A 17,972-nucleotide genomic window follows, 5' to 3' on the forward strand; every position below is an offset into this window, starting at 1 on the left:
TTTGGAAAAGAAAATTGTATCTTTTAACGTGGGCTGTGTTGGGTTTTGTTAATCACTCTCACTTTTTAAAAAGCATCAGCCTTCTGAGCTGAAGAAAGGGTCTTTGACAGTATAATGAGACGCTAGGATTTTTAATATTATTCTCCGAGTCAGCGAATGAAACAGAATTTTTGCTTTATCAAATGAGCAAAGGCACCAGGGGGGTTGGATCTTGACCCCACAATGCACTTCCACTCAGGAAGCTCCATGAGGCCAGATCTGAACAGAGAAAATATGTCCTTTATGAAGTAGGGGGCTTACATCCTCACAGTCCCCTTCTAGTCCTCCTGTCTGCTTCTGCAAAAAAATCAAAGGCTTGGTCTCCAGTCCAGTGGGACTGGGACAAACTGGGAAGTGTTTTGTCTGGGAAAAGGACAGAGGAGGAATGAGGACTGTGGGAATGGGTGGGAAGGGATTTCAGAGAAGGAGTGAAAAAGAGGGAATGGGCATCAGGGACACCATGAGGAAGGAGAAATGAGGAGAAAAAGTGGGGAATTTTCTTGGGAGTCCAGGAGATGCAGATTGAAGACATGGAAGATCTGGGAGGAAGGTCTGGGATTTGGAGCAAGTGGGGTGTGTGGGTATAAAGAGGATATGGACTTCCAGGGCCATGACTTGAGGCAGAGTGAAGGAGCAGAGTCTGCAAAGAGCAAGGGTGGATGTCTGTCTGTAGGACCAGGCAGGGCAGGGGTGGATGTCCCTGCAACCTCTGTGCCTGCCATACATAAAAATTAATTAACCACGCAGAAAGATCCCACGCCCCCAGACCCCCGTAGCTGTGCTGGCAAAAACACTCCCATCAATGCAGCTTGTTTGGGAAACAGCAGATTTCCTTTAATCCTGGTCATTTTGATCAAAGGACATATTAAGGTGGAGGAGGTCAGGTGTTATTTGGGAGCAGATGAGGACAGGCCAAACCAAGGAGGGCTGCCCAGTGCTTTGTAAGCCCATCTGCCCTGCTGAGTATTTTATGTGCAGGAACATCTTCTTGGAAAGCCACAGGACTCTTTTAGTCCCAGCACTAAAACCGTGATGTTGTGTCTTAAATACAGCATTTAAGAGGAGGGAAAATGCCACCCTCATTTCTCTGGGACCCGTGGAGAAGGCAGAGGAAGCAATTTGTGCAGATAAAGAAGTGAAGTCAGATACCATCTCACAGGATGGTCCCTCCTCCTCGCGTGGCTTTGTTTTTCTCCCTCACCCTCCGTAGCAGGCATTGTTAGTTCCCAAAAACCCTTTCAATGGGATGTAAACACAACTATTTGCGTCTGCCGCTGCGCTCTCGCTGCCTCTGCAGAGCCAGGAAAGCGCAGAGCCTCCGGCCAGCCAGGGTGGAGCCCGCTGCAATCAAGCACCATGGTCTCGCCACTGTTTCTTTCCATGTTTTGTGTTTCCCCGGGACCCTTGGGATGAGATCACATCCTCCTCTCCCAGGGTTATTATGTCTTCGGACGGGCAGGATGAAGCCAGTCGTCTGGGTGGCTTGAACTCCCTGTGCACCCAGACCGGGTGGCTCTGGTCTTCTGCCCTGCTCACCTTCGGGTCCTGGAGGTCCACCTCCAGCCAGGGGATGTGTAACCACCAGGCTACTGTCGTATTGCAGCGTCTGGGTTGATGAGTGACCAAATTTTCTTCATCATTGTCTCCAGTAATTGCCTCTTAATGGTTTCCATCTTCGCAGGAATTTCTTCTGCCATTCCAAATCCGGGGAGAGAGAGTGTAGTGTTTCATGGTTTCCCTTGTCTACAGTGGAAAGGAGTAGGAGGAGTTTCCCACGGCTGGGTACAGGATTTTGTTCCTCTGGCCTTAATTCAATTTGCTGTTAAGTATCTCTGAGTTCCTCAGGAGCCTGACAAGGAGGATAACCAACATTTTGGTTTACTCAATGCAATAAACAAACTAATCTCTTCTTACCATCCTCCCAGGGAGTCCTGGTTGTGTAATAGGAGAAGTCTCCTCCTGAGCTGAGAGGAGCACATCAATGTAAAAGGAGCTGGTGCCAGCAAAACTCATTTAGGTTGTCCAGAATATATTAGAGAACATGTCTGCTATGGACATGGCTCTGATGCAGCTGCTCATGGGGTCAGCAGTGGCCTGTGCTGGTGGCCTCTTCCTAACAGAGCAGCAGGAGCTGCTGTCAGGCCTTCTCACCCAGGCTGAGACCACAACATCCCTGTCAGGCAACTGGAAAGAGTATTCCCTCCGTGAGACACACAGTCTGGTGTCACCTTGTACATCTTCTGTAGCCTTGAAGATTTCCCAGATCCCCAGAGAGGTGTGGGCAGAAGAGAATGGGGAGAGAGGCACCATTGCTGGTGCAAAGGAGCTGGACACAGACTCTCTCAAACAGCTCAGCTGTGGTTTTTTGGGGAAAGGTTTTCCCCAAGACTTTGTGTTTGGGTGTGTGCAACCTCAGCATCAAATGGGTGAGCAAAAAAGATGTGAGCTTCTAGAAGTCTGTTTCCTTGTGCTCGCTTGTTTCTTCTCCAGAGAAAGCCAGTCTCATCTGACTTCCCTCACTCCCAGGGAGGGACTCTGTACCCCTCCAGAGGAGGTGGTACTGGCACAGCTTGGTGGGCACAGGATGAGCTCAGCTGACCTTCTGATGTCCTGGGTCAAGGAGTTGATACCCCTGATGGTAGAAATCCTGAAACTGGCCCTGTGGTGGGGCATTTTGCAATCACTCGTCCCCACAACCTTGTTTGTACTTTGCGTTTTCCCAAGTCCTGGCTGCTTTCACCACCCTGTGTCCTGTGACAAGAGGAAAAGTGGAGCTGTGCCACTGCCTGTGTCTCAGAGAAGTGTGTGAGTGTCCCCATCCAGAGCCATCCAGTCCCATCCATCTTATCTCAGGCATCTTCCTTAAGGACTTGTGACAATAGGTCAGTAAGGGGTTGCTGGAAGGGCAGAAAATTGCTATTGATGTATGTCTGCAGAGTCCGTGAAGCAGAATTGGCCTGGACCCAGGAGAGTCCAGGAGGACCCACCTAGCAGACTGTGGGATTCCAGGAAGTTTTGGGAGCAGGAGTTCCCCATCTGTGGTCCACCAGAGCACTAAGACTGCCTGCAGAGCTGTGTTAGTATCTGAACTGCATTGTCAGATGTAGGGGATGATCACAAAAACATAGAATGCTTTGGGGTGGAAGGGACCTTTAATGCTTATCCATTCCACCCTCTACCATGGGCAAGGACACCTTCCACTACCCCAGGTTGCTCCAAGTCCATCCAACCTGGCCTGGGACACTGCCAGGGATGGGGCAGCCACAGTTTCTCTGGGAAACCTGTGCCAGGGTCTGACCACTCTCATTATAAATAAATTCTTCCATCTATTTAGTCTGAATCACTCCTTTTTTAGATAAAAACTAGAGTCCCTCCTAAAAGCTTAGTCTTATAAGCTCCCTTCGTAAGGGGCTCTCCGTGATGATCCAAACCCAGAGCTGGAGCAGATCCATTTGTCAGAGGACAAGTCCATCACGGCCCTTCCCAAATCCCTCTCTGGTTAAAAGCAGGACTGGGAACCACCATCTCTCCCACACTTCCAGTACAGTATGCCCACCCTGCTTAAGCTCCGAGGGGCACAAATAACCGATCTTCCACTTCCTCAGGGAAACCCGTCTCCATTTTCCCCTGAGGTGATGCTCCACAGTCCCTGGGAGCGGGGGGAATACTGGGAGGCACCTCCTCGTGACCCAGGTGTGGATGAGAAGCATACCTGTGGGCAGCCTCAGGCCCGGGGCTGCCTGGGTGTCCGTGTGTGTTGCCCCAGGATGTGTGAACCCGGGATGCCCATCGGCGAGCGGCGCGTGGGCTGTGGTCACCCCACCTTTCCCTGGGTCTCACCCCAGCCTCTCCATGGCTCTGGATACCAGAGGTTTCTTCCACTCTCACGCTGGAGTCATCCCCAAAGCATCGTAAGGGGTAGTTAGTGGCCAGCATTGCTTGTCTGTCATTTTGCAAGCGATATGGCACGCAGTAATTAGCACTACGCCTTGCAGGAGAAGTATCTTTGCATCTGGAAAGGGTGATGCGTGCATTGGGCTGCTCCCACCCCATCTCCTGGGGAGAATTGCTGAAGAACACAATTAAACCTGCGTGGTTTGGTGATAAGGGGCGGTGGGGCGGGTTCTCCTGTGCTCCTCGTGGTGTGGGTACCCTTGAGAATACCAAGTAAGCACTTCAGCTTCTCAACAGGCCGGGTGATCTCAGAAAGCAGATAATAAACCCAAATATTTGGGGTGACTCCCACTGTCTTCACTTTTTGGGTTGCTCTTGATGGTCTGCACCCTGTACACATGCATCCTTTGCTGTTCAGGAGGACCAAACTGGCTCTGTCTGTGGTGAGGCACAGATCAAAAATCACAGATTTTTAGGGCTCCTTTGGTCCTTCAGCCATGTCTGCATGTCCACCCCATGTGCTTTACGATGCTTATCTCTGCAAAGATTTGAAGAGAAGGTTCTAGAGCCATGGAAGCCAGGGGAGATGGACCTTAATAGCATGCCATGGAAACCAAGAACCAAGCTGCAGGGCACTGCAACTCCCCTCAACACACAGCACTTCCAGGAGCAGACCTTAAAACTTACTTTGGGTTGCTTATGCAAATATCTGGTACCCGAAGCCCAGCTGGGTACAGTGGCTCTGCAGAGGACCTTGCCCAGTGCTCGTCTCTTGGAGTGACACAGGAATTTGAACGAGAAGGCGCCTGATATCTTGCACCAGTCTGCAAGGCAGCAAGTCCAGCACCAGAAACAAAAGTGAGAAGCCTTTCGCAACTGAGGGCTGGGTATTATATGACTGGCCGGGCAGATTCTGGCATGCAGCCTCCTCTCTTAGGAAATCAGGCAGACTCTTTGTCTGCTTTCCAGCAGGAACTGCTGCTTTCATTGCCCGGCTTCGCCCGATACAGGGGAAACCGGCTGGAGAGCAAAGGGAAGTTTTTCTCGCAGACAGCCCCAGCCTCCGGGGGATGATTACAGGTTAAACCCAGGAGCGCGTGAGTCCCAGCTCACCTGCCCTGTTGTCTGCCTCATGCTCCTCTTTCAGATCCCTCGTCCACATCCACCAGCAGGTTTGAACCCTGTGGGAACCTGGTGGAGAGGAGGGATGGGATGGTGCTCATAGTGGGAGTTGAGCAGAGGCACGCAGCAGGGAGGAGCAGCTATAAATAGTTAAATAAAATAATAATTCCAATGTGGGAGTGCTAATTTAATGGGTATAGAGTGTTTACCTTAAAATATTTTAAGTAAATATGAATTAGATTGCAAACAGTGAAGGCAGTTGGCTGGGTGGTCACACGAGTGCTGGGACTTTAGGGCTGTGATTTCCCCGGAGCTCTCAAAACATTTTCACTGTTTTTTTCTTGCCGCCCTGGTCAGGTCTGACTCAGGGGTCACAGAGCTTTGGGAAGCACTGTGCTCTGGCTGAAGGAGCCATCCCGGTGCTTTGAGTGCCTGGTGCTCACGTGGGGATGAAATACCCTTTGAGAAATACATGCAAGTTGTCATTGTTGGGAGAGGACATCCATGGTGGGACCCCAGGCAGCACAAGTTTTGCAGTCAACAAGGTTCAGTGCCCGTGCCAGGTTCCCTGATCTCCTGCCCTGTCATGCGGGGGTCAGAAGCAGATAGTGCCTACACCCCAGCTCACTACAAACATAATCAGCAACATGCAGAGAAACTGACATGGTTCTGATCCTCCAGGCTTCAGTCTGCTGCACTGTTGGCAAGGCAGCCATCTGTGGCCATGGATTTGGACTCTGGTTCTCCAGGATCTCACTGCTGGGCTGTCCCCTCACACCCAGGGCTGTGCCTGGGCTTGGTGGGCAGGCTGTGGGCCTCCCCATCCTGTAGTGCTTCAAAGTGCTATCTCATGGCACCCTGATGGAGCAGTGGAGCATGTTTACTTGGGTGGATGAGGTGGGGCACGTGGATGGATGGTGGTGCCTCTGGAGCAATGGAGCTGATGGGTCCTGGATGCAGTCAGTGCATGGTAGCTGGATGGACAAGGTGGAGAATGTGGTGTCTCCATGGACAAGGTGGAGAACGTGGTGTCTCCATGGACAAGGTGGAGAACGTGGTGTCACCATGGACAAGGTGGAGCACATGGTGTCGCCATGGACAAGGTGGAGAACGTGGTGTCTCCATGGACAAGGTGGAGAACGTGGTGTCACCATGGACAAGGTGGAGAACGTGGTGTCTCCATGGACAAGGTGGAGCACCTGATGGAGACATTGGAGCCCAGAGTCTCCTTGTTCAGCCAAGTCACATCCAGTGGTGTCCATGAGGGCAGCGTGAATTTGGAGGGTGCCTGCCCAGGGCTGGGGGTAGGATGTGTTCTCTGTTTCATCACAGGGAGGTGAGACTGTTCCTCATTAGCCAAGGATCTGAGCAATTGACAGGGACATGTTCATCCTCACAAACACCTTTTGAGGTAGGGAAGCGTGTCCCAACCCTGTGTGTGGGAAGCTGGAGACAGTGAAGTTGCAGCCTTTCTATGACCACATATCCTGGGCAGGGTCACTGAGGAGACCATGGCAGAGGAAGAGCTGGAGTCCGTCCTAACTCTACTTTCATGCTTTAGTTTTCATGTTCGGTTTTTTCCTAAAGAATACCAAAAATAAGAAAGGTGTTTTTAAAAAGTATTGTCTGTTACTTTATTTGCAGCCCTGGTTCATGCCATGCTCATGAGCTAAATACCCCAGGAGGGAATATCTGGTCTACTGCCTGTTTATATTTTTCCCTAACTGATCTTAGTTTTTTGTTGTCGGTGTTGGGTTTGAAATAATCTCATGTTTTCTTGTGAAGAATCTGAACTGTTTGTGAGAGCTTATCTCAGAGCATGAGGCTTGACTAACATTTTCCAAACAACTTAGCAGAAAGATAAACTGGGAAGGGGAGAGAAAAAAAATCCGTTGCATGATTTCAAAACCCTGGCTGAAGCTTTGGCTAACGAGAGATAAAACCAATGGACAACATGCACGTTGAGATGCTGTGAACACCATCTTCAAAGAGAACAACCTGCTGTTTGCCAAAAACAGAAGCCAGTGAAGACAAAACTCTGAGAGCAGTGACAATTCCTTGCATTGCCTCTTCTCTTTTCCCTGTCTATTTTCCAACTAGTGTGGAGCTGGTAAAGAAACGGATATCTATTTGTAGAGGAAAAGAAACATGGAAAAACAAGAGTGTGAAGGAGAGATGATAAGGTCTAGAGTCACAATTCTGATTTTAGCTAACGGATGTGACTTTGGAATAACATTTAATTACACTGAGCAATTTTTATATGGGCAGTTTTAATCAGTTCAATTGCTTTTAAAAAGTCTGCTTCTCTGTAATGAATTTCAGATAATAGTGAAGCCGATTTTCCCTACTTTTTTTTTCCTTTTGCTCAGTGGTCACTGCACACAGGGATTAACTCAGGGCCAACAGGACTTGTTCATCCCAAAGTCATGGGATGGAAGTGGCTATAGCTTCAAGTGTTGCCAGTACCTGTAATTGCCATAAAGATGAGAACAAAGGAAAATATTTTCAGTCTTGGTTTGAGGGTCCTCGTTCATGGTTTCAGTGTCTGTGGGGTGAGACATGCTGAGGTGCTACACCTCACCGTTGTCAGGTGGAGCTGTTGACCCTTGTTGCACACCCTGTGTCTGAAACAAGAGAGATGAGCGTCTTCCTGCACCATCCCATGCCATGCCCAGCAACATTTTGGGTCTTTCCTGAAAGCTGTTCCTGCTTGCAGGCTGGTGTTTGAAGCACAGAGTTCATGGAGAGCAGAGCAGGGCTGGAATTGGTGCACCTGAGACTCCATAGTTTCATTGGCACCTTTTGCCTTTGCACCACTGTGCAGTCAGCCCAGAGGGAGCCCTATTAATTACAATTAATTGGATGTAACTCAGGCAGTTTTGTGGCTGTCAGACCACGGGGATGGAGAGGTTCAGGGGTGGGTGGCAGAATCCTTCCTTTCCAAAAAGCCGCTCCCAGACCTGTGCTTCCCCAGTGTTGTTGACTGATGGCTGCATTTATTCCCTCTGTGTGCAGAATGAGTGTTTTCTCACTGCCTGCCATGGGATAAAAAAAAGCAATGTAACTTAAACAAAATTTATTATGAAAGTTGTTAATCTAAATTTTACCCCATGTTTTGTCACTGCTTACTTTAAATTTTTGTGTGGACAGCCTGTTTTCTCCCCTCCTTCTGATTTTGTGTACTTTCCTCCTGGAAGTGTCAAAAGCCAAGCTGGACAAAGACACAGAAGGAAAGTTGTAAGGGAAGAGGAGGTTGAAGAAGATCATGCATTTCTCACTGCTTGTCTCTTCTCTCTTTTGCAGTTGTTGCAATCTCAGGATGTGAAGGAAGATGCCGTGCTTTGCTGCTCCATGGAGGTATGGAAGCACCTCTGCATCTGCCCTGATCCTCATTGCTTTGCCCTTTCCATCCTTGCCCATGCATCTGTCAAAGCAGATGTTGGATGTTTCAATAGCTGTGTAGCCTCTGCGTTTTGGAATGATGAAATTATTTGGGTTGGAAGGGACCTTTTGAGGTGATTTAGTCCAACACCCTTTTGCAATGATGATGAACAACTTCCCCGATCCCAAGGCTGCTCCCAGCCCTGTCCAGCCTGTCCAGGGACATTGCCAGGGATCTAGGGGCAGCCACAGCTGCTCTGGGCACCCTGTGCCAGGGCCTCCCCACCCTCACAGCCACCAATTCCTTCCCCAGATCCCAGCTGGCCCTGCCCTCTGGCCCTGGGAAGCCATTCCCTGTGTCCTGTCCCTGCAGGCCTTGTCCCCAGCCCCTCTGCAGCTCTCCTGGAGCCCCTTGAGGCCCTGGCAGGGGCTGGGAGCTCTCCCTGGAGCTTCTCTTGTGCAGCTGAAGAGCCCCAGGTGTCCCAGGCTGGCTCCAGAGCAGAGGGGCTCCAGCCCTGGCAGCATCTCCGTGGCCTCCTTTGGCCTCACTCCAGCAGGTCCTTCCTGTTCTGAGGACCCCAGAGCTGGATTCAGGACCCCAGGTGAGGTCTCACAAGGGCAACAAGGGCAGAAGACCACTGTGAGATAAGAGATGGCCCTTGAGACTGTCACTGGGCTCCCGATGTATGTAAATGGATGCAGGAAGTTTGGTAACTGGGGTCCCATCACAAAATTGTGTGACCCTGGCGCCCTCAAATCTCACTCTCCATTAAGTTTTTAAGCACAGAAACAGCTGTACTGGACCAAAAGCTGCCCCATGACTCGCTGTGCTCAGCAGCAGTTTTGCAGAGAGGCAAATGACTGGACATGGCACTCAGTGCTCTGGCCTAGTTGACAAGGTGCTGATCAGTCCCAAGTTGGACTCGGTGACCTTGGAGGTCTCTTCCAACCTAATTGTTTCTACAATCCTGTGAAATATAGCAGAGTTTTATTGGTTGCTTTTTTGGGGAAGTGATGGGCCCATGGGGACAGATGCTTTTCTTGCAGAGAGCAGTTGAAGTTGCAGGCTGAATAGTTTAAAATTCAGCAAAGGAGATGAGGAGGCGGATTTGATTTTTAATGTGAAGACTTTTGGGGAGGTCTGCTTTTGGGGAGCCTCCCATGGACTCAACACTGTCCAAAGCTTGAGCTTTCTCTTGGAACCACTTAGGGCTTGTGCTACTCAATGGAGGCTCTCCAAGGAGTAATTGTTTTAGAAAAAGCCCTTGGCTGTCTTCACCAAAGCAGCACGACAGGTATAAATGCAGATCTCGGCAGGGCAGGATTTGTTATGCACACAGGAGCATTCTGCTTATTCCAGCTAATGACTGGGAGTCACTGGGAGCTCTGAATCAGCGAGTAAATGAAGGGCCAGGTAGAAGGCAGTAATACCACATCACAGCCTGCACTTTGTTTTGACAATAGCATGATTTTTACGTGGGGTTTTGTTGTTTTTTTGTTTTTTTTTTTTTCAAAAGCGATCCATCGCTGCTGCCTTTGAAGTCAGTGGGAGCTGAACCATTCACTCCTCCAGCAGCCTGGTGCAGATGCTTTTGAAAACCTCGCCCTTCGTGTTCAGCTCTTGGAGCCTGCTGCTGGGTGGTTTTGGTTTTCAAAAGCCACGACGCGTTTAACCTCGCCTGCACCAGGCAGGGCAGAACCGAAGGGGACGGGAGGTGTCCGTAAAAAGCTGGAGGGGCATTTAAACATCACAGAGGGATAGAATCCTAGGCTGTCTGAGGCTAGAAGGGACCCACAAGGATCAGTAATCCATGGCTGACCCCTTCTTCTCCTGACAGCTGCAGAGCACCGGCCGGCTGCTGGAGGAGCAGCTGCCCGAGATGATGACGGAGCTGCTGGCGATAGCGCGCGACAAGATGCTGTGTCCCTCCGAGTCCATGCTGACCAGGTCCCTGCTGCTGGAGGTCATCGAGCTGCATGCCAACAACTGGAACCCCCTGACGCCCACGATCACGCAGTACTACAACAAGACCATCCAAAAACTGACGGCTTGAGGGGCAGGGCAAGGTGGGGTGGTAAGGGACGAGAAGAAGACGTGCGCCTTGAGAGGACCCGGCAAGAGCTTTTCTGATTTAAATCCCCCCAGCAGACCAAACCCAGCATGCTCGAGAATACGTTCGTGGGGTGGGGAGGGAGCAGCATGTTTCTTTTTCAGCCGCGTCGCCAAGTGCCACCCCTCCTCCCTGCCGTGGTTTTGTTTTAGGGGTTTCTTTTTCTGAACTCATTGCTCAAGCAGCAGCAGCGCATCCCGCCGGGTTATTGTTTGGCTTTCGAAAGAAGACAGAGAATTTGGAAAAGGAGGGAAGAAAAAAAATAATCTAAGTGGGGGCTAGTATTGTTTTCACGCCGTCCTCCTGCCTTGCCCTGGCCAACTGGCAGGAGACAGCAGGCAGCAGATGTCTCGGGAGGACAAAGCCAGGCACACACTACACCAGACACTCGTAATTGATGGCTTTTGTCAAGCGGGGCTTGCGTTAGGTCCCCCCCCTCCTTCTCTTGTTTTCGACTTTCTGTGTGTTCCCCCACCTACCCGCCACCCCTCCAGAGGCAGATTGGAGAGCGGGACGACTTTCTTATTTGCACTGGGTTTTCTTCTTCTCGAGCATTCGTAATTTCTCCTTATCTTACCGTGTTGTTGGACAGACAGTTGTGAGCAGCTCGGGGACGGGGAGAGCAGCGCCTTCCCTCGAGCTGGGTCACGGCTTATGTGAAGATGCTGAAGCAGAAGGATTGTTTCAAAGAAGTCCTAAAGCCACCACAGAAGTTACGTAGCCACCATCATCTTGCCAGTAACCTCCTCGGTGGATTGAGAAATGTGTCCTTTGAGCTGGGGGCTCTAAAAATAGGGGATTCTGTGGCTCTTGCTGTTCAAGTCGCCGTTATTCCTCAGCCACTATAATCATTTAACTTTTTTTTTTGTAATTTTTTTTTTTCCATTGAAGGAGTGCTTTATTGTTATTACTGTCATGGTTGTAATTATACATTTAAATCCAGGCCTGTTATAGTTGGGCCTAATAATGTACAGGGCAAGGGAGAAATGAAGGTTTGATGTTCTTTGGAGACTGGTAAAGAGAAGACAAGCAGCGTATAGCAAAAAAAAATAAAAATAAAAAAGAGGAAAAATGAAGAGGGAAAAATAGAAAAAGCCAAAAATAGAAGTTTTGAGCCTGGCCTCTAACTAGCTGAGTTTGCTATGCAGCGTTCCTAGGTGTGCAGTGTGCAGGAGCAGCTCTGTCCCACGCTCGGTGTAAGTGCCACAGTGCCGTGGAGGGATGGGGGACATCTTCAGAGAGGCAGAGTGTGCTGGGGGATCCCCAGGTTGCTCCAGGATCCCTTCATGGCTCCGTGCTGGAACATCCCGAGGGAGAGGACAGCTGTGGGGATGGTGGGGAGGTGCCACCCAAGGGTGAGAGCCTGGTCTGGGGCGCTGCCTGAATCATGAAGAAGACACGGTGGGCTCCTGGTTTGCTGATCCAGCAACGCCTCGACTTAGGAAACCCCTCCAGCTGCTTTTTCTAGTGAAGCCTGGCGAGGGTGCAGGCTGCCCCATCCTGCCTGCAGGAGCCAAGGAAGGCACACCCTGTCAGCCCACCCTGGTTTCTTCTCGCTGTTCAGTTTATTCCTTTTACCATGAGAGAATTTGTGCCACGAGGATGGCGCACACGGACTCCGGACCAGGCAGGCTGGGCCTGAACTCAGCAGCTGAAACCCGTTTTTCCAAGCAAAACGTTGCATTTCTGGTGGCTTGCAGAGAAGAGAGATTTCACCCCGACCTCCTTGGATGTGCAGTATGTTCTTGGGTGCCTTATGAATGTGTTGGTCTGTCTGCGATGGGGAGGAAGCTTTTGCTGCAAAATTTAAAGGGCAGAGATTTTCAGCAGAAAACGCATTGCAGGGGGGTGAGAGTCGTGATGCTGCGGTTCAATATTATCTGAATTTTCGTCTAGTTGCCTGCTGATCCAGTTTTCATTCTGCACTTGGAGCAAGAGGAGCTGGAAACAGGAGCTGCAGTTTTCTTATCTACCTGAAAAGCAGATAAATGACTGCTGAGTTCACTAGAATCGTCTTGAAAAAATTAACTTTTGCTTCACTTACTCGAGCCCAGGAGCTTCGCACAGTGACGGCGCCTTGCGTTGGGTCAGCTTCGTTAGTGGCAATGTGGTTTGATAGTATTAACGAGCAGATGAACTTAAATGGCAAAGCCCACCAGTATTACAAGGCTCAGGGCTGTGCCCATTGCTCTTTGTTTTTTCTGCTCCCTGAATTCCCAAGGAGTGGAGGAGAAGGGGATATAACACCCATCACAGTGCACTCAGGCAGAGTGTCAATCTTCTGGGAGAAGGCCTGAAAAACAGTTTTGTCTTGTCGTTGTTGTCTTTTTTTTTTTCTTAAGAACAGAAAAGTCCTATAGCAAGGACTGCAACCTGATGGGTTGGGGTGCCAGGGATCCTGCCAAAAGTGATCCAGACTGCCACTCTGGCCTTTGCAGCTTCTCACTTCCCACAGAATTTTTTTCTTGGGATGTAGTGAAAGAAGAAAAAAAAGAAAAGAAAAACACAGATAATTGGGGATTTTATTTCTAAAAACTTGAATTTTCACCCATCAGTGCATCAGGAGGAATTCAGAGTCAAAGTGTAAGCCACAGGGCAGTATTTCTCCTAAAGCATTTCCCTACCCCTACCTGCTGTGAGAGCTTATTCAGTTTTCTCATTGTGGGGCAATCCTGCAACCCCCACTGACCAAGCTTGGCCCATGACTTTCCCTTCCAACACTGGAAATGAAAAACTTCTACGTGAAATCCGTCATTTTTTAATGTCTTGCCATTTATCTCTGCTATTAGCCTACATTCATCCAGCCATTAACTGCTGTGATACATCAGTCGCTCTGTTGACGTCCGAGAATCAAAATGTTGACCAAAAATGGGGTTTTTTTTCCCCAAGAGTTACGTGCTGCCCATGGTTATCTTTCTGAAGTCCATCAGTAGGAAGCCGGCGGGCACATGGCATCATCATTCACCAGAGTACCGTGTTGGGAAAAGAGGCACCACGAGGACATTTGATGGGCAGGATGGGGAAGAGCGCTGGGGAATTTTTGGGGGTGAGAGCACCTGGGGATCCTGGAGTGTTTTCTTCTCTCTCTCTCTCTCTTTTTCTTTTTTTTTTTCCTTAATCTTTTGGCTTACTTCACAAACGATCGCCAAAGAGCGTAATTCTCCAACGTGTATTTTTTAGGTGCAAAGCCAGCGGCTACATCTCCCCAAATCAGCCAGATTCCATCTTTGCTGCTCAGTAGAAGTATCTGTGTGGGGTTTTACTGTGTTGTCCCCATACAACTGCATCAGCAAAGGGGAAAATGACCCTCTCTGGCCAAATGTGTGTGGGGCCAAACCTCAAGGTGGTGTGGAGGCGAGGGGCTGCAGCATCAGCTCTGTGCCCACCGCCCTGGGATGCAGAGCAGGTTTACTGACTCCCTGCCAGGCTCCCCAGCTTATTATTCACCTCATTCCTGGTAAAAAAAATCTTTCCAAACTGATGGGTTTTGCTACACAGAAAATGACTTGCTTGGTTTCCCCATGAGGGATTCCACTGCCGTTAGAAGTCTCGTGTGTATGGGAGGTGAAACAAAAATGGGGAGAAAAAGAAAAAAAAAGGAGAAGTAAGTGATTTGCTTGGTTCCCCTCTTCCCCTGAAGGAGATTAATTAGTATCTATTCTTGGCATGATTGATGGCTTTGAAAGAAAACTTGTCAGAATAACTTATGATTTATTTTCGTGCTTATTTTTATAACACCCCTCACTTGGAGATCTCTCAAAATCTTAAATATGATTTTTTTTTTTAAATTTCCCTGCTGGGTGTTTTATGGCTTTACACTAATTTTGCTCTTCTTGGTGTTAGCTATTAGGCAGTCCTGGTGATATTTTCAGTATTTTTTCAGAAGAAATGATACTAAGCGTTGCAAAGTCCACTGTCAATAGCCAAGGGAGCTGTGGTTTCCTGCAGAACACAGAGTTAACGCTAAGAATTCTTTTTTTTTTTTTTTAATGTATTTATTTGCATTTGAAAAAGCAACGTTTTTAATTTAATCATATTTGTTAAACTAAGCGCTTTAAAAAACTTTTTTTAAAAATTAAAAAAAAAGGAAAAAGGGTTTGGGGAGAGTAAAGACTAGATATTCATACTTAGAGAAATCACAAACTCATCGTTTTCAGCATTTCAGAGACTGTTAAAACAAGGGAGCTCATAACTCTTTGTGGCAATTCAGTCTTTGTTTATAGAACATCCAGACCCACTGTATGCTATAAAATGCATCATCTGAGTAATAAATGTTTAAAGCTTGACATTTCCCCATTTCTTTGTGGGTACTCGCTGTCGCTTCTCCTGCTCTGGGAGGGACCATCCTTTAGTTCAGGATGGAAGGAAAGGAATATGTGGGTGGTGTGAGCAGAATATCCCTCGTGGTGGAAATGCAGCTCAGGAGGGGACACCTCAGTGCTCCTGGCACCAGTCACATCCTGCTGCTCCTCCTCTGGGGGTTGGTCCCTGTCCGTGTCACTTCTCCCAGGGGTGAGGGTGAAGTCTTGTGGGAATGGATGGTGGATTGAGGCAGTCTCCTGCTCTGCCTCCACAGCTGCCCTGCTCCTCATCCTCTGCCCAAAGCGAATTTCCCACCTCTTTGTGTCCTACCTCAGCTGGGCTGGGGGTCTTTAGAGGACCCCCCTCATTTAATCATGTGCATTCCACCCAGTGCTGCAGCAGCAAGGGCTCGCCAACCAATGCTGCCTGTTAAAAATAGTCTTTGAAAATTATACTCCAGATGTTTATCACAAAATCACAGACTATTCTGAGCTGGAAGGGACCCACAAGGACCATCAAGTCCAACTCTTCAGTGAATAGCCCACACAGGGATGAAGCCACAACAGGCTCTGACCAACTGAGCCCATCTCAGAAAGAACAGATTTACTCCAAAGGTCTCCTCTGGAAAACCTTCCTCAAGCCCAAGACAATTAACTTTTGGCTTACTGAAGTGCCTGCCTCTTTTCCTGGCCTGAGGGAGATAAAAAGAGAGGGGAAAACCAAGATGGAAGGTGAAACAAGGAGTGGAACCACCACCAAGATCCCACAGGGAGATTCCTGTCCTTCCCCAGACCTCCAATCCTCCAATCCTTCCCCCTCCAGTTCCCTCATGCCAGAGCATCTTCTCCTCTCAGCTCAGGGGCTCACAGGACACAGCTGAGCACCACAGATGCCCACATTGCCCAGGGGTCATCCCTTCCCAGAGCAAACCTGTTTGCTCCAGAGGGCAGGGCTTTGGGGAAGCTCCCTGCCTGTCCCATCATCACTGGAGGAGGCGTCTTGACCCCAGAGCTGTGCCCATTCCCTGCAGCCCTCACCTTCCCCCTCTGCTCTCAGCAACGATGGGCTTGAAGCTGAGCCTCAGGAGGTTGGATTCAAGAGCATTTAGAATTTAGATCAGAAATTAGGAAGGAATTGGTGGCTGTGAGGGTGGGGAGGCCCTGGCACAGGGTGCCCAGAGCAGCTGTGGCTGCCCCTGGATCCCTGGCAGTGTCCCTGGACAGGCTGGACAGGGTTTGGAGCAGCCTGGGATAAAGAAAGTTGTCCCTGCCCCATCCCAGGGGGTGGAACAAGGGGGTCCCTTCTAACCCAAACCATTCTGTGATTCTATGAAACACCATAGCTGGCCATGTGCCACCCTTTCCAAGGATCCAGCCCTAAACATCCCCATCATGAGCCCCAACCTGCAGCCAGACCCTGCAGCTCTGGGTGCTGGAGCTTGGCCTGTTCTTAATCAGAGGTTTGAGCATCTGGAGCAGCTCTGGGAAGAGTTTATCAGCACTGGAGTTGGGCTGGGAGCAGACAAGCCAGGAGCAGAGACGATCCCTGGGGCCCCTGGGACCACCAAGATGTATTAAATGAGAAAATAACCTGCAGTAACACAAGATTAGGAGCAGATGGATGGGCATCACTACAGAGACTAAGCTTTCAAGATGCAGGAATATTTCTGTGAATTCCTCACGTCTGCCAAAAACCCAGACAGCAGCAAATAAAGACTCCATGGATCAGAGTAAGATCGTTTGGCTTCCCTAAAACACAGCAAACCTGCAAATAGCCGGGATGTAGGACGTTCTCCTCTTCCAGCAGCTCCACATCTCTGCTGAGTGTTAAGGGGAGTTTTTAAATGCTCCTGCTGGTGGCAAATTGGGCAACAAAGATAGGTAATGTAACTGCATTGTTGCTCTGTCAGCTGGACTGTAGCTCAAGTGATTATTGCTTGGGATGCAAGAAGAACAGTGATATTAGAACAATAATGCACATTACAAGACCGTGGCCTCTTCCTTTTGTATCCTACACTGTGATCCCCAATTTTAAGGCTGGAGACTTGTGTGACTACATAAATGTGACTGCTGAGCCTGGCTTGATTCTATCCTGCTCCCCAGGATTTCTCTGGACTCCTAGAGAAATATTTGTGCAAGAAATACTGCATCCTTGGGCTGTAAGTCGCTGATGCAGATGTTTTCAGGAGTGCAGACCTTGCCTGTACCTCTTGGAGGGGTCACTGTGGTTATCCTTGCTGGTACAGGTGAGTGTGGGGTCCCAAGGGTGGGTGGTCCCAGAAATGGATGTTTGGCTTTGTCTGCCCAGAGTCAATGGGAAAAAAAAAAAAAAAAAAAAAAAAGCAAAGTCCCTCTCAAGAGAAATGCCCAGATTTCAGAATTGCGTTCTGTCATAAGTCGTCCCGGTTTTTCACCAAAGTGTTCTGTTTCAATGTATGCTGTGTTGCTGTAGCAATAACATTTAAACAAATTGGATTTTATTAGCTCAGACCTTTTTCAATAACTTCCCACGGAGCTTTCTGATCAGAAGTTTCCATGACTTCTGATGCAAAACCAGGAGATGGCAACGGTCTGATGGGAGAATTCACCTTTGCCATGGTCCTGGGCTTGCTTCAGCCTCTGCCCCTCTCCTCCCAGCCCTGCCAGAGGAAAATCCATCAGCATTTCTCTCCCACTCTGTCATTCTTGATGTCCAAATGCCTGACACATACGTCCTTGCAGCCAAGACTTCAGTCTGGACATCAGGAAGAATTTCTCCATGGAAAGGGTGGTCAGGCTTTGGAAGGGGCTGCCCAAGGAGGAGGTGGGGTCCTGGAAGTGTCCTTCCATGCCTGGAAGTGCCCCAAGGAATGAGAGGACGTGCCCCTCTTGGCTGGGTAACGAGGTGGGGATTGGTCATAGGTTGGACTCATTGACCTTGGAAGGCTTTCCCAACCTAAATTACGGTGTGAGGATGGGGTAGGACAGCAGCTGGTGGTGCTGGTGACCCTACAGCAGTCGCTGGTGGTGGAGCTGCGAGCACAATCCAGGTTTTGGAGCAGATCCCTGCAACTGGTGGGAGTGTGGGAACAGCTGTGTGAGGAACTGGGCTGCAGTGAGGGTCTGCATGGGCAGGGCAGGTCGT

General features: G+C 49.4%; 1 protein-coding gene across 2 annotated transcripts in view; it reads left to right on the top strand.

The window, feature by feature from the left end:
- CTIF (cap binding complex dependent translation initiation factor) overlaps positions 1-14,839 on the top strand; it is a 119,844-nt gene extending 105,005 nt beyond the window's left edge. For both annotated transcript variants that reach the window (XM_066339757.1, XM_066339758.1), the window contains exons 10-11: positions 8,359-8,412; positions 10,275-14,839. In XM_066339757.1, the coding sequence (XP_066195854.1) occupies positions 8,359-8,412; positions 10,275-10,490 (270 nt within the window). In that variant the 3' untranslated portion in view covers positions 10,491-14,839. The remainder of the gene's footprint in view (positions 1-8,358; positions 8,413-10,274) is intronic.
- Positions 14,840-17,972: the final 3,133 nt, after the last annotated feature.

Source organism: Sylvia atricapilla, chromosome Z, assembly GCF_009819655.1.
Source record: "Sylvia atricapilla isolate bSylAtr1 chromosome Z, bSylAtr1.pri, whole genome shotgun sequence".
In the NCBI taxonomy this organism is placed as follows: domain Eukaryota; kingdom Metazoa; phylum Chordata; class Aves; order Passeriformes; family Sylviidae; genus Sylvia; species Sylvia atricapilla.